The sequence below is a fragment of the Ischnura elegans genome, chromosome 13, assembly GCF_921293095.1.
Source record: "Ischnura elegans chromosome 13, ioIscEleg1.1, whole genome shotgun sequence".
NCBI classification, from domain to species: Eukaryota; Metazoa; Arthropoda; class Insecta; order Odonata; family Coenagrionidae; genus Ischnura; species Ischnura elegans.
This window is the reverse complement of record NC_060258.1, coordinates 1688015-1712224: the sequence shown is the minus strand read 5'-3', so window position 1 is coordinate 1712224 and position 24210 is coordinate 1688015. Positions and strand designations below refer to the sequence as shown.

Sequence of the window (24210 nt, the reverse complement as noted above, 5' to 3'; positions counted from 1 at the left end):
TGCCCGAAACGCGGACATTATTCAACGCGAATACATTTTTCTGTGACAGCGCAGCGTGCTGGCGAAAATACGTCATCAATTTTCAAAGTCAAATTTCAATTTTTCAGTTGCCAAGCCGCACCTTCTATGGAGTGATTGGGAAGCTTCGATTCCTTTATCTTCATCTCGTGATCCCATACATCAAAAATCTCGCAAAAGATCACAACCAATCCGGAGAAAAAATGTTAAAAGTGATATCTATCCTTCTTATCCACTAAGTTCAGTCGAATTTATGTTCGCCCGAGCGTTCACTGGCACCATCGATCATTGGCAATCCCTACACCTCCATTTTTTATAAGGCACTAAAGATTAGATAAGCCCTTTGTCTTTGGGTATAAAGGCCTCTTCCTGAGCCATAGGATGAGCATTAGGGCGGATCGGAAAAATCGATTTTTTTCAAATCCATCTGGCCCAATGAAAAAAAGTTGTGGGACCGATCAAAAATAAGGCCTGAAAAATTTGAGACCTCTAGGTGACCCCTGACCCTCGCTCAAATGCAATTTAGGTGGGAAGGTCGAAATTCGAAAAATAGTATTTTATGGTCATTTCCTATAGATTTTGCCGAGTTACAGCCCTTTAGGGCAAAAATTTCGTGCATTTTGACGTATCTGCCACCGTTTAGCCACAACATGCCTAATTTGAGTCCGCGCCCGCGAAGAAAATATTCCAACGCCCACGCAGCGTCGCGGATACAAGAGCCGCAGGCCGATCCCCTCCCCTCCCCGCTCGCTTCTACCCCTCCCACGCCTCCAATACAGCAAAATTCATCCCGCGTATGCTGCTAGGAGGTCATTTATCTTCTATAATATAAATCGGAAGATGGTAGAAGCTAATAAAGGAAGCTTAGTGAGACGGCTTGTCCCTTATTAGGCGCCTCGTCGGGGTTAAACAAATCGATGTTACCAACTTTTATAGGAGTGATGAAATATTTTTAGATCCGAGAACGCAGGAAAGGAGCCTACGGTCCATGAAAAGGCCTCTCGAGTGGCTTAAAGGTGTGCGAACTATGGTGACGCTTCCATTCCATTATGTGTGTGATTAAATGGATTTAGCGGTACAACAGGAAGTACTAAAACTTACGGAAAATGCGAATAGGGCAAAAGTAGGGTTTTTGCTTAAGTACAAACCTGAAGCACTTTTGAAAGGACATTTGAAATTATGCGATATTCTTGCGTGTAAGTGCAAGAAGGAGCATTATGTTCCCCCCAATGAAGAAGTATGTTGATTGGCTATAAAGGTGTGCTAACGTCGGATATGCGCTCCAATTTCGGCTTTGTCCGACAGATGTGATTAAATGGATTTTGGGCGAAAGCCGCTCGCGTCCCCTCCCCTCAAGCTTCTCCCACGCACCCAATGCACCAAAATTCACACCAAGTGCGTCTTACTTCGTTAGTCTAAATATTTAATGTTTCAGTATCGTCTGTGGAGGAACAATCACGAAATAATTTTTCAATTACCTGCTTTCCAATCTGTATTTCTTATGTCAGTGTCATTCCTCGTCTTTCGCTGTTGTCAACAAAGTTTTGGTGAATTTCTTCACGAATTTCTCGTCCGTATCTATAATAAAAAGAAATATTTAACTTCAAATTTGAAAGTTCATCAATAGATTTTTGAAAATCCACAGCACGAAGGTCAGATGTAGCCGGAGGTACTGTGGTCTCTCTCCAATAAGTCATCAGCGAGTAGTCCTTAAAGTTGATATTAAAATCCAGCACTTTAAAAAATTTCTGATCGGCCACCAAAAGCATACTTGCAACAACGCAAATTCGGTCCTTAGATTGCCCTCCCAATGTTTCTGCCGCAAATCTAAGTCAACTTAGTGCAATTAGCAAATAGACCTCTGTAAGGGATGAAATATGATTTGATGCTTTCCCGGCGAATGATGTGGGTAAACTCTTCTCGGGATTCAACGAAATTTATCCCTGATGATGAGCCCCGAGTCGGAGCTTGAAATGTTTGCCATTTTGGAAAAATTAACCCGGTGGGAATCCCGAGAAGAGTTTACTCACATAGCAAGGGATGTTGGATGATGCCTCCTTTTTGGGCGGCATTCACCATCGCATTCAAATCCTTTTTATTTTTGTGTATCTAATTTTCACTCGGAAAGGAATCGAGAATCGCAGATTTTATAACTTTTGCTAATCCTCCGACGGGGGAGGCAAACCCAAAAGTGGGACCCTGTTTCTTCAACTAACATCAAGCATTCCCCTCTAAACTTGGATTGATAAGTGCTCATGCCTTTTTTCATCAGACAAAAGTATCGTCTTTCACTCCATAAAAATGTAACCCTTTTTTGACACCCTTTGATACCTCTCCTTTCCTTTTTCACAATAATTAGCATCTTTTTCTGTCTACGTAAGTAATCTTGCAAACTTCCTTGGATGTTTCTTACTAAGTTATGATTTTTGCGTCAACTAAAGTTGCGGGAACGATCATTGCTGTTTCTTGGTTCTTGCATATACCTCTATCACATTTGGCAGACGCATTTTTCACGCAGAAGTTCCAGTTTGAGTTTAGTCCTGAATTTTTATTTGATGAGAAACGTAGAGATAAAAATCGGATGATTTCTCTTCAGTTTAATTTTCTTCGCATAAATTGATGAAGAAAATTTTTGATACTATTTTCCCATATAAGAATTGACGATGTCGACTCAACGCTTACCGACGATTCCCTTTTTTTCCTCAGTTGTCGAGTTTCTTTAGGACTCAATCCAGTAGCCATCATCTTTAGTTTCGTCCGCTGGTCTCTCAACATACTTCTTCAATGGGGGGAACATAATGCTCCTTCTTGCACTTACACGCAAGAATATCGCATACTTTCAAATGTTCTTTCAAAAGTGCTTCAGGTTTGTACTTAAGCAAAAACCCTACTTTTGCCCTATTCGCATTTTCCGTAAGTTTTAGTACTTCTGTTGTACCGCTAAATCCATATAATCACACACATAATGGAATGGAAGCGTCACCATAGTTCGCACACCTTTAAGCCACTCGAGAGGCCTTTTCATGGACCGTAGCTCCTTTCCTGCGTTCTCGGATCTAAAAATATTTCATCCATCTATAAAAGTTGGTAACATCGATTTGTTTAACCCCGACGAGGCGCCTAATAAGGGACAAGCCGTCTCACTAAGCTTCCTTTATTAGCTTCTACCATCTTCCGATTTATATTATAGAAGATAAATGACCTCCTAGCAGCATACGCGGGATGAATTTTGCTGTATTGGAGGCGTGGGAGGGGTAGAAGCGAGCGGGGAGGGGAGGGGATCGGCCTGCGGCTCTTGTATCCGCGACGCTGCGTGGGCGTTGGAATATTTTCTTCGCGGGCGCGGACTCAAATTAGGCATGTTGTGGCTAAACGGTGGCAGATACGTCAAAATGCACGAAATTTTTGCCCTAAAGGGCTGTAACTCGGCAAAATCTATAGGAAATGACCATAAAATACTATATTTTTCGAATTTCGACCTTCCCCCCCTAAATTGCATTTGAGCGAGGGTCAGGGGTTCACCTAGAGGTCTCAAATTTTTCAGGCCTTATTTTTGATCGGTCCCACAACTTTTTTTCATTGGGCCAGATGGATTTGAAAAAAATCGATTTTTCCGATCCGCCCTAATGAGCATATCTAGTTCGTGTTGCATCTGGGAACTGTTCAACCATCTTGTTGCTCAAATCCTGTTATCTTAGAAGCATTTGTCTATCGTTTTGGATTAAGATTTCTGTAAGTTTAAAAATGGCATTGAAAGAAGAGGTTTGCTTCATGAGAGTGAAGTAGTTTTCTCAAGTTAGTAACCCAAGTAGTTTATTTTACGTTTCAGGATTGCCTTCTCTGCATTGGGGGTAGGAGAGCCGAGGAAGAAGCGAATACCGATAACAAACGGGTTGCCTTTTCTATTGGGTAAGTAAATGCAAACGCATTTAATCTAAACATTTTTTCAAATTATGCATTAAAGCGTGATAGCCTTTTTTATACATTATAATGCCTTTAAAGTACAAGATTAAATCTAATACAATCGATCAACAGAGATTGAAGGTAATTTTTGATAAGAATGTTGACCAAATGTTTCACGTGTTTTATGCATAGAAAGTTTTTCGCCACCGTCTATTACGTACTTTTTCGAAGGCTCTTAGAATTAATGCGATATTTTGAAACTCTATTTAAACGAAATCTTCATTTTTTATTCATGGGGCAAAAAGTTAATGCAACGTTAATTTGTAAAAATAGCTTGTGGGCGGTCTGGACTATCTTACTCAGGGACCTTCATTAGTCAATTATTTTTTACTTTTGTGTCACATGGAGTTTCGATTTATACAGGCAATATCGACAAATAAGTACCTATTTTTAATTTTTTTACCACCGTTTATGTTTTTCACTACTAAATGCAGTTATTTAATAAAAATTTCTTTGGTTTTTATTTAAATCGTTGACCTAAAGAAGTTGCGTTTGCAGTTCTTGGGCATTTGTTCGCTTCACTGTTTGATTGTGAGCACAACGCCTACCAGCTTTCGTATCTGGATTGACCGTGGGGGTAGAATCTAGCCAGTGTGTGTTCAGCTTAGAATCCATTACATTCATCTTTATCTCATGATCCCATTTCTCAATGATCTCGCAAAAAATGCCATCTATCCGAATATAAATAGTAAGAAGTGATATATGTCCTTCTTATCCATTAAGTTCAGTCGAGGGGATTATAATTACTTTCGTCCAAGCGATGACTGGCAGTGTCGTGAATTGGCAATCCCTTCACTTCAATTTCTTAAAAGGCACTATAGATTAGATAAGCTCATTCTCTGTGGGTGTAAAGGTCTCTTCCTAAGCCGCAGGATGAGTAGATCTCGAGAGAGTAGCATGTGACACATTGATACGTCATTTATCTTCAACACCTGTTATCTTTAAGTATTTGTCCATCATTTGGGATTGAGATTTCTTTTAGCTTAGAAAAGGTATTGAAGGAAGAGGTTTGCTTCATAGGAGTATCAAAATTTTCCCATGTCAGCAACATAAGTAATTTATTTTACGTTTCAGGATTGCCTTGTCTGCATTGGAAGTAAGAGAGCCGAGGAAGGAGTGAATATCGATTTCAACCAGATTGCCTAACCTATTGGGTAAGTACATTCAAACGCATTTAATCTACGCTTTTTTTATAAATTACCAATTAAAGCGTGATTGTCTTACTTAAAATAAGCATGCCATTCAAGTGCAAGATTTTATCTAATACAATCGACCAACTGAGTTTGAACGTAATGTATGGTAAGAATGGATAGTAAATACGTCTCTTGTTTTATCCTAAAAACGTTTTTTGCACACACTACTACGAAAATCTTTTTTAAAATGAAATCCACCAATTCCTTTTCCGCGAGACGTAGTGCTATCGAAAAATAATTTGTTCAAAATAGATTTTTAACTACCTCAATCAGAGGCCGGCATAAGGCAGTTCTTCTGAACCGAATATTTACTGCTTTTGTTTAAAATAAATGGTACTCCTGGCAGAATGGAGGGAGACCTCCCGGCTGGAAGCACGAATAGCCTTTTTCGAATAAATATTCTTCGTTGACATTCGAAGCATTTGTTCCCTTCCGTTCGACAAATTTACCGCATATTTTAAGTACATTGACAGAACATATCTTAAATTACGCGACTAGGTGGAGTCACATATTATGAAAATAGGCAGAATTGAATTTAGTTTATAATATTATAATTTAAAAAACACAAAAGACAAATTTGTGCCTAAAAATACCTAAATTAATATCGTTGGGACAACTCTTCCTGTGTACTTTCATTCTCAGCACAATGCTATAAAATATGAGTAAATTGATAACTGGCATTTAGATATTTGTACAGTCAAAGTGAGCTTCCACCAATCGTATATCGCTACATCCAATGAAATAATGAAAGGCAAATTTTATGAAAATCATTGAATATTAATGCTGAAAATTCCCTCTGAAATCTGAAATGGGTTTGATTTCTTCAGTTATCAGTACAACAATTATCTCTTAAGATAAAGGAATAATCAAGGGAAATAATGTTCAATTAAATGTACGAGATTTTTAAATCTATTTCCCATATTGTCTAAAAGTGAACACACATAGCTCAGTGCTTCAACTTGCGAAGGATATTTTTTCCATTGTTTCTCTAAAGCCGCGTTTGCGATAGATAGATGTTGGGAGTCCTTTCCTCCGAAGTGACAAAAACAGGTGAAGGCACAGTCAATGTGAGGCGGAGATAAGATATCGCAAATGGAGAGATTCATGACCTCAATGCTTCTCCATTTTTCTTTGGACGCTGAGTTTAGCCACGAGAGTTGAAATGATTGCAGAGCGATGAGAATTTTGAAGATGGGCTCGAATATCATCCTCAATGACTTCTTACGCTCCATAAACGTTATCGAAACTTTAAGTAATGTTTCCTGTTTGCTTCAGAGATACGTCCCATTAGCGTCTCAAATGTAATCAAGATTTGATAACGGATATGTCTCTTTTATTCTCTTTTCATTTAGACTCAGAACATGAATTCTTCCATCAGTCACTGCTTGGAGAAAAAATCACGGACTATCGTCTGGAGGAGTACATAATTACGACCCTACGGGCTCGATATTTTTCGGTGCATTTCTAACTTGGCAAAAGCGAGCGGTAATAATTCCTTAATAAATAGCATTTTTCCAATGAACATTGATATGTAGTTAATCCGGCGTTAAGCTTTCTTTAAGATTAATTAATGGCTTTTCTTTATGCCTGAATCTGAAGGATTCAGAACGCTACCTCTAGATATTGAGACGCTAGGTATTGATCAATCGCTGGGAGCCACCCTACATTAAGAAAGTGCAAACAATCCTTTAACTCAAAGAACCAAATGAGTCTTAACTTTTTATAGAAGTTTCATTAGAAAGAAAATCGCTGAAAAATATGTACTTAGACATGTGAATGCTGCTGAATACAAGTCATTTATAGCAGATATGTGGGATTAGCTATTACCACTGTCAATTATGACAATCAAATGACATTTTATCGGCGTTTTGTTGGGAATATCGTTCGGGGGCATCCAAAACCAGGAGAAATTCTTTTTTGTGATAGGGTACTAAACAGAAGGTTTTGAACTAATTTTAATATTTTTCATTTTTAAAAAAAACATCATTTTTTCAAAGAAATCTTTTTTAAAATTATTGACTTTTCAATATTTTGTTTTCTTTGATGGAGGTGAGTATTTGTGTTCCCATATTTTGGGGGGGGGTGTCCGGACCCCCCAGACCTCCCCTCTCGCCAGGCCACTGCCTTGGAGACCCCCTTTCACAAGATTCAATCCTTCGGGAATGCGCCGTCGCTCTGCTTATCCCCATCGTGTTTATCTCTTATCTTATTTGTATTCTCCTGCTGTCCTCCTCTTATCTCCAACCGCTTTCGATCTTAATTTGAAATAAGCGATCATCTTCTTTAGACAAATTCTGTGTGCGTGACCACTTACCTCTGCGTCCCAAAGCACGTGAAAAGAAATTGAAATGGATCAAAGAGATATCAATGAGTCATTTGGTGATAACGGAAAAAAAAACAAGATTTTATTTCTTAACGATCGTGTCTTCGGTCACGTACGCATTCGTGAAATATCGAGTTGCAAATTATTCAGATAAAGTAGTTTTTTTCTTGGAACAAGAGTTGTTCTCCCTTTAGTTTTTTCACTTATCTCAGATTGCATGGCAAAACCATTTTTAGGATTGATTTTAAGTATTTACTCTTCGACTTGTATGATTATTTAGTTTTAATTTAATATTTTGCTTTAAAAGAAACAATTCTAGCCACAGCTGGCAATGAATTTCGAACAAAAAATGTTCTCTCTAACGAAAAAAATAAACTCAAAAATAAATATAAAAAAACATTTGAATATTGAACAAGATAAGAATTTCAAAATTCACCTACGTTCTTTCTCACTCTTACAACAAAAGGCAAAACTGTTCGCTTTACATTTGTTTGCATATTTTTGTCCCCATTTTAGTGCTCTGTTTTGCAATCACTTCCGCTCAAGGGGTGGAAAAGTTTCACTTTGTTCTCCGCGCGGTATATAACAGAGGCTAATTTTAGAGATCGTCGTCAATATTTCTTGATTTTGTTAATTAGAAGCACGATGGCTATAGTATGAGGATGTCACAGCGCATCAAATGTATCTGAAACACAAATCAAAGCACTACAAAAGACGATAGAAGGGAACGGTTGTAGGGAAAGAGCGATGGACTCGCACGGCTTCCCGCAAACAATGGAGGGCTGGGAGGCGAGCGAACAGTCACAGGAGACACCGAGTGTTTATCAAAACCATAGAAGAGTGGAGACGGCATCTACGGATGGCATTAGACTCTTTTTCGACACTTGTCTGTTATTGTAAAAATTTTACTGTATTAAACTTTTAATTTACTAAACAGCTAGGCTCAGCCATGTAAAATACATAATATCTTCAATTAAGGATGCCTACACAGTTTGGCGTTGCATTTACGCCGCGGCTAGCGAGCCAATCAGAGACTGTATTAGAGAAATGATGACGCTATCTCGCCAGCTCGGTGCGTCGTCTCAGAAAAATTTGACCGCGTCCGATTTTCTCTGCGTGAATGCGGCGATTTTGAATTGGTGTTTGTTTATTTGAAGCTTAGGTATACAATTATGCAGGAGTGGCTAATTTTATTAATCACTATTATTTGAAGTTTTAATTTTAGATATTTCGTATCTTTTCTAAACATAAACATATCGAGTTAGAAAATAAAACTCAAAGGTCGTAATATTGCATTGGGAAGTGCCAACACTTTAAACGCAGACCTAATTACAACACAAATACATTTTACTGCGACGGCGCCGCAAGCTAGCGAAATTACGTCATCAATCTTCAAAGACATTTTTCAATTTTTCAGTTGCCAAGCCGAGACTCCTATGGAGTAATTGGGAAGCTCTGATTCCTTCATCTTCATCTCGTGATCCCATGTATCAAAAATATCTCAATAGATCACAATCAATCCGAAGTAAAAACGTTTAAAGTGATATTTATCTTTCTTATCCACTATGTACAGTCAAGAGAATTGCAATTATTTTTGCCCAAGCGTTGACTTGCCACCATCGTTCATTGGCAATCCCTTCACCTCCATTTTTTATAAGGCACTAAAGGTTAGATAAGTCCGCTGTCTGTGGGTATAAAGGACTCTTCCTTAGCCAAAGGACGAGCATATCTCTTTCGAGTTGCGTGTGGGGAACTGATCCGCCATCTTGTGGTTCAAATCCTGTTATCTTAGAAGTATTTTTCCGTCGTTTTGGATTAGGATTTCTGTAAGTTTAAAAAAGCATTGAAAGAAGAGGTTTGCTTCGTGAGAGTGAAATAATTTTTTCATGTCAGTTACAGAAGTAATTTATTTTACGCTTCAGGGTCGCCTTTTCTGCATTGGGAATAGAAGAGCCGAGGAAGGAGTAAATACCGATATCTAACGGGTTGCCTTTTCTATTGGGTAAGTAATTGCAAACGAATTTAAGCTACGCTTTTTTTAGAATTATGCATATTAGCGTGATTGCCTTTTTTATATAAGAATGCCTTTAAAGTACAAGATTAAATATAATACAATCGACCAACAGAGTTTGAACGTAATTTATTGTGAGAATGGTTAGCAAATATTCCTTGTGTTATATCCATAGAAAGTTTTTCGCCACCATGTACTACATACTTGTTCGAAGGTTTATAGACTTCATGCGATATTCCGAAATTCTAATTTAAACGAAACCTTCATTTTTATATTTAAGGAGAAATAATCTTATCGCAACGTTAGTGCGTAAAATATAGCTTGTGGGAGCTAAAAACCATCTTACTCAGAGGCCATCTTTAGTCAGTTCTCATGACCTGATTATTTTTGACTTATTTTTCAGATTTTGTTTCGATTTAAACAGACGTTCTCGATTTGGGCATGCGGTCTGAGGTTTTGCTGCGTTTTTTTAATTGTGAACACTTTCAAAATTACTACTTTTAATGTCAATAATCATCGCTATCTTCATATTTTTGAGTAATAAGGACATGAGAGACTGAAAAATTAACTTTTATCCTTACTTAGTAGAGGATCTGGTAAACTTCACATCACCTTCATTTATCAAAAATCTATTGTTCTTCGTTCGCCTCCCTAAAATCCGAAGATGGGTAAACCGACCTTCTTCTCTCAACCACGTCACGTATTATGTTCTCATTCTGATATAAATAGTTATATCAACAATTAAGTACGTACCATTAATTTTTTTGTAAGTACCGTTTATGGGTTATCACTATTAATTGCAGTTATTTAATGATACTTGCTTACGTTTTGATTTGAGTCGTTGATCTGATGAGATGCGTTTGCAGTTCTTGGGCAATAGTTCGCTTCACTCTTTGATTGTGAGCGCAACGCTTATCAGCATTCGTATCTGGATTGACTGTGGGGATAGATTTTATCCAGTGTGTTTAGCTTAGAATCCATTACCTCCATCTTGTGATCCTATATCTCAATAATCCTGCAAAAAATACCAAACAATGCAAAGATAAATAGTATAAAGTATCTGCCGTTTTTCTCCATTATGTTTAGTTGAGAGGATCGTAATAATTATTACCCAGAAGATCAGTAACAGAGTCAAAAATTGGTTTTCTCTAAACTTCCATGTTTTATACCTCACAAAAGATTAGATAAGCCCATTCTCCTGTGGGTGTAGAGGCCTCACCCCACGCCATCCATCTCGATCGAGTTGTGTAGGTATGGGGAAACGATCCGTCATTTTTTCTTCACCTTTTTTATATGAGAAGTGTATTTCCATCAATTTGTATTGACATTTATGTATGTGTGAAAAGGCATTAAAGGAAGGTTTACTTCATGCCAGAAGAATAAATTTTCCATGTAAGTAAGAGAAGTAATTTATTTTACGTTTCAGGATTGCCTTCTCTGTATTGGAGAGCCGAGGAAGAAGCGAATACAAATTTCAACTAGATTCGCCTAACCTATTGGGTGAGTGTTTGCAAACGCATCCATATAAGTTTTCTTGGAATTATGCATAATAGCGTGATTGCCTTTTTTATATGAGAATGCCATTCAAGTGCAAGATGAAATACAATACAATCGACCAACGTAATTTTTATGGGAACGTAATTATTAAAATTAACGTAATTAAAATTTTAATCGTAACGTAATTTGAACGTAATTTATTATAAGAGTGGTTAGCAAATATTTCTTGTGATATATCTGTAGGAAGTTTTACGCCACCGTGTATTACATTACTTCCAAAGTTTACAGACTTATTGCGATATGCCGCAACTCTATTCAAACGAAGTATTTATTTTTATATTTAAGGAGAAATAATCTTATGGCAACGTTAGTGCGGAAAAGTAGCTTTTTGGCACTCATTTTAATCACAGGCCATCATTAGACAGTTCTTATGAGCTGATTATTTTTGGCTTTTGTTTCAGATGCATATTTGACGCGTACAGGCCTTCGAAATTTAATTCATGTAAATTTGGCAAGCGGTCTGCGAGACCGTTGCCTTTTTTAATCGTGAATACTTAAAAAATTTATATTTTTAATTTCAATAATCATCTCATTCTTCATTTTTTGAGTGACAGGGACATGAGATACTTAAGAATTAAATTTTTTATTATTTACTAGAGGACGCAATAAACCTTACATCACCTTCATTTATCAAGCTTTATATAGATAAAATCAATTGTCCTTCGTTCGTCTCGCTAACATCCCAAAACGGCTAAAGCGACCTTCTTCTCTCAACCACGGCACGGATTATCTCATCATTATGTTAGAAATAACTACACCCACATATAGGTACTATGGGGGAAAAAAGTATCCCGACAAAGTTTGCGCCGCCACTATCGCTCCGCGGGTTTTTGGGTTTCCTTTCCAGTGGGTTGCTATTCTTTGGTCAGTGAGGGAAATTCAAACAAGGCAAACCATTTCCTATATTTGTCGTCCAAATACGCCACCGACTACTGAGTCTCCCGCAACCCAGAGCATGTCTAGCGATGAACTCCTTAGAATAGAGACGCATTCGACGGCATCATGAGCGCACATTGGGAACGCTCCTCTGAATTTTCCTTCGCCTATCTCAACGAAACGACTTAAATCAATGAGGCCATAGCAAGCTTTCTCTTAACGTAAACAAGACAGTCAACGAGAATATTCGACGGGCCACGCATTTGAATGCAGTTGGTTTGAAAAGTTTTAGCTTTTCCGGAAGGACTACCGTGCACATTGCCAGAACGCGTTTTCCTTTCGATCGAGAAGGATATTTTCCTATCTTGATTGAAGATACCTTTGTCGGCAGGCGAAAGATAAAAGTAGTCAGCTTGTTGGGGGCAGGCTTAACAGTAGCGGAGACATAACGAAGGGTGAATAAAAATTGAAGTACCGTACACTACTCGGAGAAACGCAACAGGGAGGGTAATGAGGCACTGTGCAATCGGAGAGGTGACCGAATAGGACCTAGGTGTACAACCGGATATGTTGATGCTGACATATTATAATACATTGAAGTGCTGCTGAGATTTCGAATGTAATAAAAGGAGAGATATTGTCCCAAGTGAAGTGTGAATTCATTGGGCTATATTTATTGGTCTTTCATTTTTGCTACATTAATTTAGATATTTTATTTAACTCTTAAATATTTTCAAAAGTAGGTAATTTGGCAGCAAAATTTCATGCATTGTTTTAATTTTAAAAATTTGTTTTAAAATAAATTGAAAAAAGTGAGGTATCAAACTGCAGAAAATATTTTTTTTACCGCTGGATAGGAAAAAAAATGTTAGTTTTGTTTTACGATTTATGTAATTTGCCTCGAAAAAATATGTGTCGTCAATAAAATTTGTAGCAATCATGTGCATATCATTGAAGAAATTTTCAGTCGCAATTGACGCACTAAAACTTTTTAAAGTGATAATTGTTTAGGCATGACCGGTCAACATAGATTTTGTTCTAGAGACGCTGTTGAGTGATCTTAGACGTATTTTTCACGCTGATTCCGAATCTATGATTGGATTCCTTATATCACATCTAGTTTCTTTAGGACAGCTTAGTGTTTGTTTATTTCATTTACGAAAGTAGTAAATTAATTCATTTATGTATCGTGATAGCATTAGAAAGTGAAAATAAAACTTTCCTGAAAAAACATGTTGTCCTACGATGTTATGCCTTCCTATTCTGTCAAAATGTGTTTAAAATCATACTATCCTACCGTTTTGTTCAAAGCAATACTGCCTTAGGTGCCACTTCACAACATCATTTGACCAGGTGTAGGAGCGTGAAGACGTTTGCTTTCTCTGAAGATAGTAGAAGATGGAGAATTTCGATGATCGCAGGAAATTACAGATTATTACAATTTAATCGCTGATAAGTGGCTAGCTTTAATCAGGCCAGACTATTTAGATAATGCGTGAACCATCCTGATGACTTTCGTTATGGATACGATGAAATTACTTTTATGACTCAAAGGTGGAAAATTATTCCCTTTTCCAGACAGTGTTATAAGCTTTATTTTGACTGCCTGTAGGGTGGCCAAGATAAAGGATGGGCTCCCCATGTGTTGTGTGTCACCAGTGTAGGGCATCTTACTGGTTGGACAAAAAAATGTCACAAGGAGTTTGCCGTCCCCATGATTTGGCAGATCATATTGCAATTTCAAAAATGAAAGGAATTACAACGAAGTCAAAACACTCAGTAAAATATTCAGACAACTTTGAATCAGCGATACTACCGTTCCCTCACTCCAAATATTTAAAAGTGCCGTAACCAATGGAGTATGTTAATCTTAGCAAAGATTCAGAAAGTAATCAAGAACGTGATAATGAAGGATTCGGAGACTCGAAGGACCCAAATTTTGGACCGAGTAAATCTGCTGGACCTCATTTCATAACGTAAGAGGATTTAAATTATCTAGTGCACGATTTATATGTTATCAAAAAAGCAGGGTGAAATCTTAGGATCACGATTAAAGGGTTGAAAATTGTTGCATCCAAACACGAAACTTTAGATGTCCCGCTCTCGCCATGACGAATTTAATTTGGTTTATTCTCCAAAAAACGATTTGCTATTTGCAATGATGTTCTCTGTGTTATGGATACTCTTCATTTTGAATTAAATAAAGATAATTAGCGTTTGTTCATCCATTCCTCCTAGGTTATGTTAAAGGGTAATCTCATAAAGAATGGAAATGAGCTCCCATCAATACTATGTTTACTCGTGAAACTGAAATGAAAGAATCTTACGAGAATATGCAGTTACTTTTAGAAAATATCACTACCAAAAATATAAATGGAAACTTTGTGGCCACTTAAAGTAATTTCTATGTTACTTGGATTACGGCTTGGCTATACAGAAAAAATTGTTCGGAACATAAAGAACTCGTCCTTGGATCCAAAAACGTCCTTTGTCAGCCTTTGGTCGACCCAAAAATATTCTTTTTCCACCTCTGCATATTAAATAAGGACTTTTTGAAATTTTGATGAAGCTATGTGCAATAATGGTGCCGGTTTTACTAATTTGAAACAAAAGTCTTTTGATTAAGTGAGGCTAAGATCAAATAAGGAATATGCAGATTAGGAATTGAAGGACTCGGAATTTCAACAGTGAGTTAGAATAACGGAGAAAAACGCGTGGAACGCATTTAGAAATGTATCTGAACTTATTTTATGAAATATCTTGGCTGAAAATTACCATGATCTGGTGGCTAGATTAATATAATTAAATCGTACCAAAATATGGGCTTCAATATGAATTTAAAAATTTATTATTTTGACTCAAACCCTGTCTTTTTCCACAAAACCTCTGCGCTGTTAGAGATGAACACAGTGAGCGTTTCGACCAACATATTTTACACTTGGAAAAATAGCACCTAGGAAATTTCAGCAACATGTTAGCAAATTACTGATTGACACTGAATAGGGACTTATCAGATGCTAAATATACGAGAAAATCCTATCAAAGTACTTTTTCACATTTTTTAAAATCACGATTTATTTGCTTAAATATCCTTGAACACTTATACAGTCGTCCTAAAGAAAGTAGACTTGATAAAAAAATATCTGAGCCCAGATTTGGAATCAGGACGAAAAGGATTACCCCAACAACATCTCTAGGATAGAAAAAAGTTTTTTGTTGACCATTGTATTTTGAGTTATTCCTGGTTCTCAAAATCGCTCATCAGCATTGCTGCCTTGCAGATTACGTCTAGCGAATATTTATCCCGTAAATTTTCGAGAGAGAACTGGAGATCGGCTTTCAGTGAATAGTATTACGAATGCCGCAGTAGGAGCGAAGAAGGAACGGGAAGGAGGGTTTGAGGGAGATAGCGGGTAAAAGAAAGGCACAATTCCTAAGGATATCGAATGCTCCAACTTTCTAGAGAGGAGTACGAAATGCATTTGAGCCTCGGTTCGAGGCAGGCAAATTCACCGTCACGACCTTGGTGGCTCAAATAAGACCGTATTTGAATTTCCCTCGCCTCATTCCAAGGATTATATACCGTTAGAAAGGGAATCTATTCTCCTGTGAAGCGATGGTGGTGGCACAAACTTTGTCGGGATACTTTTTTCCCCCATAGTACCTAACAACAATTTTTTTTTGGTCGGTACTGGTTAAAGGTTATCACTATTAAATTCGGTTATTTAATAAAACTTGCTTATGTTTGTATTTATATCGTTGCTCTGATGAAGAAGGGTTTGCAGTTCTTGGGCCAATAGTTCGCATCACGTATTGGTCGTGAGCACCACACCAATCAGCTTTCTTATCTGGATTACCCATGGGGTAGAGTCTAGCCTTTGTTAAGCTCAAAATTCATTACCTTCATCTTCATCTCGTGATCCCATATCTCAGTAATCTCGCAAAAAATTGCAACCAACCCTAAATAACGTTGAAAAAAATATCTATCCTTCTTATCCATTATGTTCAGTCGAGATAATGGCAATTATTTTCACCCAAGTGACGACTGGCAAATGTCGTAAATTGGCAATATCTACACCTCCATTTTTGATGGGGCACTAAAGATTAGATAAGCCCGTTCTGTGTGGGCGTAAAGGCCATTTCCTAAGTCATGAGACGAGCAGATCTCCTGCGAGTTGCATTGGAGAGATTGGAATTGATTCGCCATATTTTCTTCAACGCCTGTTATCTGAGAGGTATTTGTCCATCATATTGGATTGTAGTTTCTGTAAGTTTAAAAAGGCATTAAAGAAAGGTTTGCTTCATACGAGTATAATAATTTTCCCATTTCAGTAACAGAAGTAAATAATTTTACTTTTCAGGATTTCCTTCTCTGTATTTGGGAATAGGAGAGCCAAGGAAGGAGCGAATATCAATTTCAACAAGATTGCCTAACCTATTGGGTAAGTACATGCAAACGCATTTAATCTATGCTTTTTTATGAATTATCCATAACTGCGTGATTGCTTTTTTTTTAAAATAAGCTTGCCATTCAAGTGAAATATTTTATGTAACAAAATCGAGCTTGAACTTAATACCTATGTGGTAAGAATCAATAGTAAATATTTCTCTTGTTATATACAAAAACGTTTTTTGGCCACATTTTACCTCGTACTTATTCCATAGCTGAAAAACACTACTACAAAAATCTATTTAAAATGAAATCCACCAATTTCTTTTTCACGAGATGTAGTCCTACCGCAAAATAATATGTACGAAATAGCTTTGTAACTACCTCGATCAGAGGCCGGCATTAGTCAGTTCTTATGAACTAATTATTTACTGCATTTGTATAAAATTATGTCGAAATCCATAAGGCACTCTCATCGTACAATCGAGAACATCTAAAAGTTCATTTTTCAAACAACAAGTGATTAAATACATGCTTTAGATAGGCCATCTGTTTCTGTAAAAATGGCGAAAATGTTCAAGATGCGGTCTCACTCATTCTTGATACATAAAACTTAATAAAATATTCTGCAAATATTGCCAGAGAAAGAAGGCGAGAAAAGTAAAATAAAGAAAAGCACATCCTGAAAAGGCATTAGTCCCCAATTTACTGTTTAATTTTTTTAGAGATGCACACAACACTAAAACTAGAAAAAATTTGTTTTTATATGCATGAACGACTGAAATTATCAAGGCCCACACGATAAAATATTGATGAATTTTAATTTATCGCCTAGCAACGTGTTGAATACAATATGTATATTAGAGATAACTTACGGCATTTTTATACTATTCTACGTCGCTAATCGTGCGAAATTCTCTTTTTCTTTCGTCCGTCTTTTCTTTTGACCATTGTCTTGCCATCAGTTCATAAACACGAATGATTTTCAAATTATGGCCATTGATGCTATTTCTACTCATATTATAGAAGTGCTAAAAATGGAAAAATTAATCTAATACATAAATCCCGTAATGAATATTCTGAATTGATAGAATAATCTACGGAACTGCTGAAAGTTTGGCATCCATTTTGTCATTGCACTGGATGTTTGTCAGCCTGGTCGTAAGAAACCCATAACAAGCTTACTTGATAACCGCCTTCTGTATTTCTTCCTTTCATCTTATCTCACTGGCTTATAATGTGCTAGCTGGGATGCAATTAGCACAATCCCAAATACCCTGAAAACAATACGCTGAGTTTGAAAGTTAAAGATACGATCTTCAGTGAGCTACTCTTCAAGGTGAGGTGATAGGAGTATAATTCTGAAAGTGGATAAGACTAGTTAGAAATCTCCGTTACCATGAGGTGAGGACGAAAGATCCTGCATTCGCTACAGTGCGCTCTCGAGGAAAGTACTCCGGAGCACCGGTCGACAGGTGATACGTTCGCTACGAGAATTTCTTTCCGAAGCGGTCAAGAGTGAAGTCAAAATAACGGAATGAAAAAGGGCAGGCTAGCTGAATTATGAGATCGAGGAGATTGTTTCAATTGCGACAAGAGGCGATCAAGGTCGTTGAATATTAGTGGTTATTTTCGAATATAATTAGAATAAACTTTATTTGGAAGATCGTGGTTCCACAAAGTAAAACAAGAAACTTTTGGGCTACATTTCTCACGCTTACCCCCGCATACCTCTTCCTTTATAAACCCATTACGTTACTAAGGAGAAATGTGGGTGATCTACAGTTTAATAACTTGTAGTATTTCATTTATTATGACTAGCGACTATTATAAAATTTTAATACATTCTATTTAATTCATATATCTTCTTTTCTTCAAATTTTACTTCGTGGCATGGGATGATGTGTCTAAATATGTTCTTACAATCGTTTCTACTGCTGCATGTCCCTTTAAATATTTTTTTGTGGCCTTCTGTGCGTAAGGGATGCTTCCAGGGGCATTTGAGTTTATTTTGTAGGAGATAGGAGAATGTCTATGGATAGATAGTGCTTGCTATGTATTCATTTAAATCGTAGTTAAACTAATATCCTACCTGTGAATGCCAGTGTCTTCCTATAATTATGATTAAGACCAACATACGACAATTATTGTACCAAAATATTCTCTTTAATATTAATGATATTTTATGATTGATAATCAAACCAAAACAAAAGCAATGATAACCATATTATAAATCTCGTCTTTTTTTAAGAATCAGGGGGAAACGTGCACCTGTACTCCTCCCCAAAATCTGGACATGTACTCTCGTTGTCTGAGTATTGTGCAACTGAGTAAATTTTATTCTTTAAAAGGAAACAGAATTGTTTTTTTTCTAATTTTCAAGTAAAAATATTTAACGTTTAATAAGTGAAAGATAGTAAATTTTAGCTCCAGTATAATATATGCAATATGAGGCCGCATCTAAAATCTGTATAGGCTATATTCTTTTTTTACTGAAGAGTCAGTGGGAGATAATAAGTGGACGGGAGGAGTATGTAAGGAAGATAAGCACGGGTGGTTGGGGGATTGGGGCCTTCAGCCGGGGCTAAAGATATTATCTTTTATTTCCTTACCTGAGGAGCCCTGGATTGGAATATTTAGGAAATCCTTAGCTAAGAAATGGATTTTGACAGGGTTCTGCTTCTCAATAACCGGATATAAGTTTATGAAAACCAACAATTTCATAAGATTAAGTTCTGTGAAAGGTGGAAATATCACAGCTAATAAAATTTAATAATGTAGTAGGGCTGTTTTTCTTCAACTTCCGATGTGTTATGAACAGATGACAAAGTGATTAATTAGAAATTATTCCATTGCTAAATATTGAGCACACTTGAGGTGTTCTTTAGACATAATTGCCTCGGTGATTGAGGAATTGGTCGTGCCTGCGGACACGATTTGCTATACCTTCTTCATAGGATGTTTCCGCTAATGACTTCCATTAATTCTGGCTGTGTCCTGAACTTCATCGCCCTTTCGTAAATGCTTCCATCCTAGCCACGTCTTCACTTTAGCGTAAAGTTGGAATGATGGATGGATGGAGATAAGAGGATCACCAATTGTGCATGTCAGATGGAAACTTTTAAAAGGGGCTATTGTCCGTTTTCAATGTACTTCAAGGTTACGCAGTCGATTCGGTAGTCCCATGGTTAAGTAATGTTACATAATATAAGTGATGGTGTATAGGGGAAGGCAATAGAGAACTAAGATAATTTGTATTTCTTAGAGGAGATAAGGAAGTGAGGAAAACCTGGACTTCGCTTGATTTGACAAAAGAGAAATTACACTTTACTTGCCGTTCAGAAAGTAACAATGCAAATATTTATAATTTTTTTATGCATTTCCATCCATGCCGGCATCCGCTATTAAGTTGTTACTAAGGAACATTTTTTTGTTTGAATACAAGAGGGCAGCCCTTTTGCACAACAATTCAATGCGTATGACCCGTTTCGGCTCACAGAGTCATCATCTGATACAAGATTGTGCTTTAGTTTTTATGTTTGCACACTCTTATTGACAAATTTCAAGGTTATAATTTGATATTCGTTCTGTTTCTTTGCAGTCAACGTTTCATCCTTTCGTAGCAGCACTGAGATCGTGTGTTACTCCTCGATGACCAACGCCACCACGCCTGGTTCCCATTGGCCACTCCCTGTATTCTGAATCCAACATACTCTTAAATAATTATTTCATTCTTTCGAAATGATGGCAAGGAACATTTCTGCTAGCGGCGCTGAGCAATTTGTTGAGGAGAGGCTTCTTGCTGGATTGCTGACTGGTTCACTACTCCAGCATAAAGAGCTGCTGGACATGTTGGAAGATGTAGATGTACGGCATGCACGGCAAAGAACACTCTTGCATGTTGGTGTGGGACTTGGGAAGGCTGATTGGGTGCAGGAGTTACTGGCGAGAGGAGCAGACACAGAAATTACAGATGACAGTAAACAGAATGCATTGTCTTCGGCTGAGGAGATGGTGCGGCAGTTCCCTGAGGATGTAGAACGCTCAAAAGTGCTGAATTTGGTAACGTTGGTTCACAGGAGAGACCAGGCTATTATGCGTCGTCTCGAAGCATCTTCGAGTAGGAGCACTGATCATGTGACAACCGTGGCTAGCCCAGAATGTGATATTGCATCTCTCAAGTCCTCCGTGGACTCATTGAGGCGAGAGATGAAATCTCTTGTGCGGCAGCTGAGCTCATCGTTGGAAGAACTGAAAGCACAAGTGTGTGGACGCGATGCACTGTTGCGATGTCTGGAAGAGTCCGTGACGTCAACAGCGGAGGATGTGACGTGTATCAAGTGCGGTCTTATTGGGGAGGCATCTTTAAGTCAACCTACAACCGATCCGACCAGAGCAAGGCAGGAGTGTGTGGATGCCATGATGCGAAAGACACGGATAGTGTATGGAAGTGGAGTTGATAAAATGCGTAGATTGTATGAGAGACTGTATGATGAGGATGAAATCACTGCTTGCATAATTAAATATTTGTGTGGGGATGATCGGGTGAAGGTAATGGTGGATCTGGAATCTAATCACATTGGAAGGATGAAGGAGAGGATTGTGGAATTGGATGGGACTGTGGAGAATGGGAATGAAAGGCGTTCATTTTGTGATTTTCAGAGTGAGACTGTATATTTGGGTGCAAAGGTTTGTTTTTTTTATAGTGAGAAATTCGTATGTGCTGAGTTGGGTTGTGCCCTCTCACTATTTTCCCTTAAATTAGTCTTTGGTAATGAGGGGAGGCCGTACAGCAGGGGAGATGTGGAACGAGAGCGAGAGTGGATGAGGGCTGTAGAGGAGTTGGAGGAGAGGAGGAAGAGGGGAGGGGGATTAGAATCGAGTGTCATTATTGCATTGTATGGGAACACACTGGAGGCAAAGGTATGTTGGCTTGCGGCAACTGTCCCTGAAATTATCGCTTACAATGGATCCACAGAAGGAAGAGCTAAACTGCAACAACAAGCCCCTCTCCTCCTCTCTCTCTATTCTAACAATGTGATGGGAAAACTTCTAGCCAGTGCAAAGGTGGGTTCTATGTCTATTTTTTACGGTTATTCTTTACATTATGGTCTTCAATAAAACATTTAAATCATTATTTGAAGCTGTTTAAGCCAATAAATTGGTAATAAATGTAAATGTGAACAAACTTTTGAATAATTGAATGCTTTATTCGTAATTTAATTTTCCATGATTTCTCAAATGTGGGCCACTCATTGGTTTGGCATGTAGAGATAAAATGAAGATTCTGGTACATTGGTTGGCATGTAGAGGTGAAATGAAACTTCTGGCACATTAGAGTTCATTCACTCATGTGTTCTATGAGTAGTTTGATTTAATGAGTGTCAGGTTTTTTAGTATTAGAATATTTAAATGCAATTCATTGTAGGCAAACATTCTACTTCTCAATATTCCAAGATGAAGATTTATTGATAAAAGGTAACATGTTTTTAAGATCTTATGTGTCATAAGTTTAAGAAAGTGGCTTCAAAACTAACAAACTCTAATCTAATGGATAAATATCGAAATTAAAGATAAAATAATATAAGGAAATTGAAGAGTCCCTAAATTCAAATCTATGATATATCAATCTAGTGATTTTTATGTGAATTCCAAACAATAGTGAAAGTCTTCCAATATTTTTCACTCTTAAAATGAATGATTCTTGTAGAACATGGGTTTGTTCGAGGATGTTTAATAATTGTTGCTTACGGATACTGCCATTGCATTCTTGTAAATGGAAGTAATATTTTATCTCACTATGAATATTGACCAAATTTTGACATTGTAATTTGTTTGTGATTGCACAACTTTTTAATCCATTAATTTATATTTTCTGTTTCAGAGATGAATTTTGCCTTAAGTACATAGGAGATTTTGATGGAGTCAGTCCTGAAGATGAACATCCCGTTCACAATCATTTATTTTCTTTAAGCCTCTCAGTTCTTTATTGGGTTAACTGCATTACTTGTGTATTTAGTGCAATCGTAACACCTATTTTATGATTATACTCAGACATTTATGTTGATTTCATGTTTGCTACATGGCACTTTTTCATATGGTATGTAATCACATTTTGAGATGCTTGATGTTTAAATCTTCTGGACACATAATTTAATCAGTCTTTTCCTAGTCATGCCTTTGGGATATTTGTATTTTTGATAATATATCATATTGCATCGCATTTGCGCTGTTAGTAAATGGAAGGAATGGACCATTTTAAATTACCAATGTAATGCTACAATTTATCTGAAAGCCATTGTGCACATAAATCTATTTGGAACATATACAGCTCTTTCCAGATTTATAATCATATTTTGCCGGATGTACTCATGTTTGTGTAGCCCTTTGATAAACATTAGTTTGTTTTGGTTCATTGCTCTGACCTTGTTCGGCCTCATTCACTTGTTAGACATTTCCCTGTAGTTTGCAATAATAATGATGTAGGCATAACATTGTGTAGTAGGCAAAACACTATATTCGTCAAAGATTATTAATTTCAAAGATATGCTATACAATTTAAATGTGATGTAGAATATCAATTTAAAATCTTGTCATATTTGACATACAATATTTAAGATGGTTTTTTTCATTTTTACTATTTGGAAGGCATTTATGAAATGTCGTAACTAAGTAATTAGGTTCTTAAATTCATTTTCCTACATGTTTGTGACCTTAGTCCAATTATATTCTTGCTGTTCTTTTTCAAACTTTCACTGACGTTAGAGAAGATCATTGCAATCATTCATTCACGTATATATTTCCAACATTCACATATCCTTTATATAGTATTCAGTTGACTGGAAATGTGCATTTGCTTATTTATAAGCAAACAGTAAATATCTCGTAATCCTCAGGATTGCTGCTTGGTTTTCAAGGATTTAAGGGAATATAATGGTTAAACATGTTACCAGTTCTCTTTATAAGAAATATATAGCTATTCCTATTCCATGGCTTTGTGAGGCCTCCTTTCTTTGAGTTTCATCGTATATCTAGGGCATATTTTTTAAAATGGCTCTTTTTTTGGTCCAATCTCCATTTGGTAAATGGGTTTGGGGTTTTTTTATTACTTTTTATGTTTCACAATTTTACTTTTTCTATTTTTTGCATTAGTATTTGTTGCTAATTTGTGTCAGTTATTATATAATTTGGTGTTATTTTATTGTCTCTCTGCCACCTGGTGACAACAGAAATGTGGTTGTTATGATGTGTAGTTTTTTCCAAAAGAAAATCCATTTACAACGATTGATTTTTTCTAAGGTATTTCTGAATTGATAATTTTACCTGTGCTACACCACTCTAGTTGGTAAGGCAAGATTAACCATCCAGATTTTGTAAATATGTTCCATTAGATATAAATATAATATATTTTTTTCGTTAACTAATCTGCAGTAGTTTCATTATATGTGGATTAAAAAAATATTTTATAATCATATCTGATGGTAAATAATTTGCATATAAATTGCTTTATGATTATTACTTGTAATTGATAATCTAGGATAATGAATGCATATCTATGAGAAAAACAATGCGTTTCTGAATAATTCTCTTTTGAATTTTTTCTCAGTTGGCTTATCTCTTAAGAGGAATTGCAAGATATCCTCACTTAAGGTATTACTTGTTCTCATTTATTTTGCTTTTTTTCATCACATTTATTTTTCTTTTTAAAAATGTCATGATACTATGAGGAAGAAATGTATTTATTTTTTTTCAATAATCAAATGGATTATCATGTAGTTGTAAATGTATGCATATTGTTTCTATAATTAAATTACTTATGTAATATCACACTATATTCTGTACAATGCCATTCAAGGCACATTTGTAGAAATAGCATTTC

The 24210-nt window shown here is 36.7% G+C and overlaps 1 protein-coding gene across 2 annotated transcripts; it reads left to right on the top strand.

Annotated features, from left to right (window-relative positions):
* The first annotated feature begins 5087 nt into the window (after window positions 1-5087).
* On the top strand, window positions 5088-23247 carry LOC124170331. 2 transcript variants are annotated; one of them, XM_046549054.1, is made up of 6 exons: window positions 5088-5135; window positions 9420-9499; window positions 10935-11008; window positions 16303-16383; window positions 19933-21398; window positions 22216-23247. In XM_046549054.1, exons 5-6 carry the CDS (start codon window positions 20073-20075, stop codon window positions 22219-22221), a joined length of 1332 nt encoding a protein of 443 aa, XP_046405010.1. In that variant the 5' UTR covers window positions 5088-5135; window positions 9420-9499; window positions 10935-11008; window positions 16303-16383; window positions 19933-20072; the 3' UTR covers window positions 22222-23247. The 2 variants fall into 2 exon arrangements, with proteins under 2 accessions (XP_046405010.1, XP_046405011.1); XM_046549055.1 differs by lacking the exon at window positions 5088-5135 and adding an exon at window positions 9233-9323.
* Window positions 23248-24210: the final 963 nt, after the last annotated feature.

Excerpts from the sequence above, each read along its gene's own strand:
- LOC124170331 (XM_046549054.1), top strand. The coding sequence starts at position 20,073 with ATGATGGCAAGGAACATTTCTGCTAGCGGCGCTGAGCAATTTGTTGAG.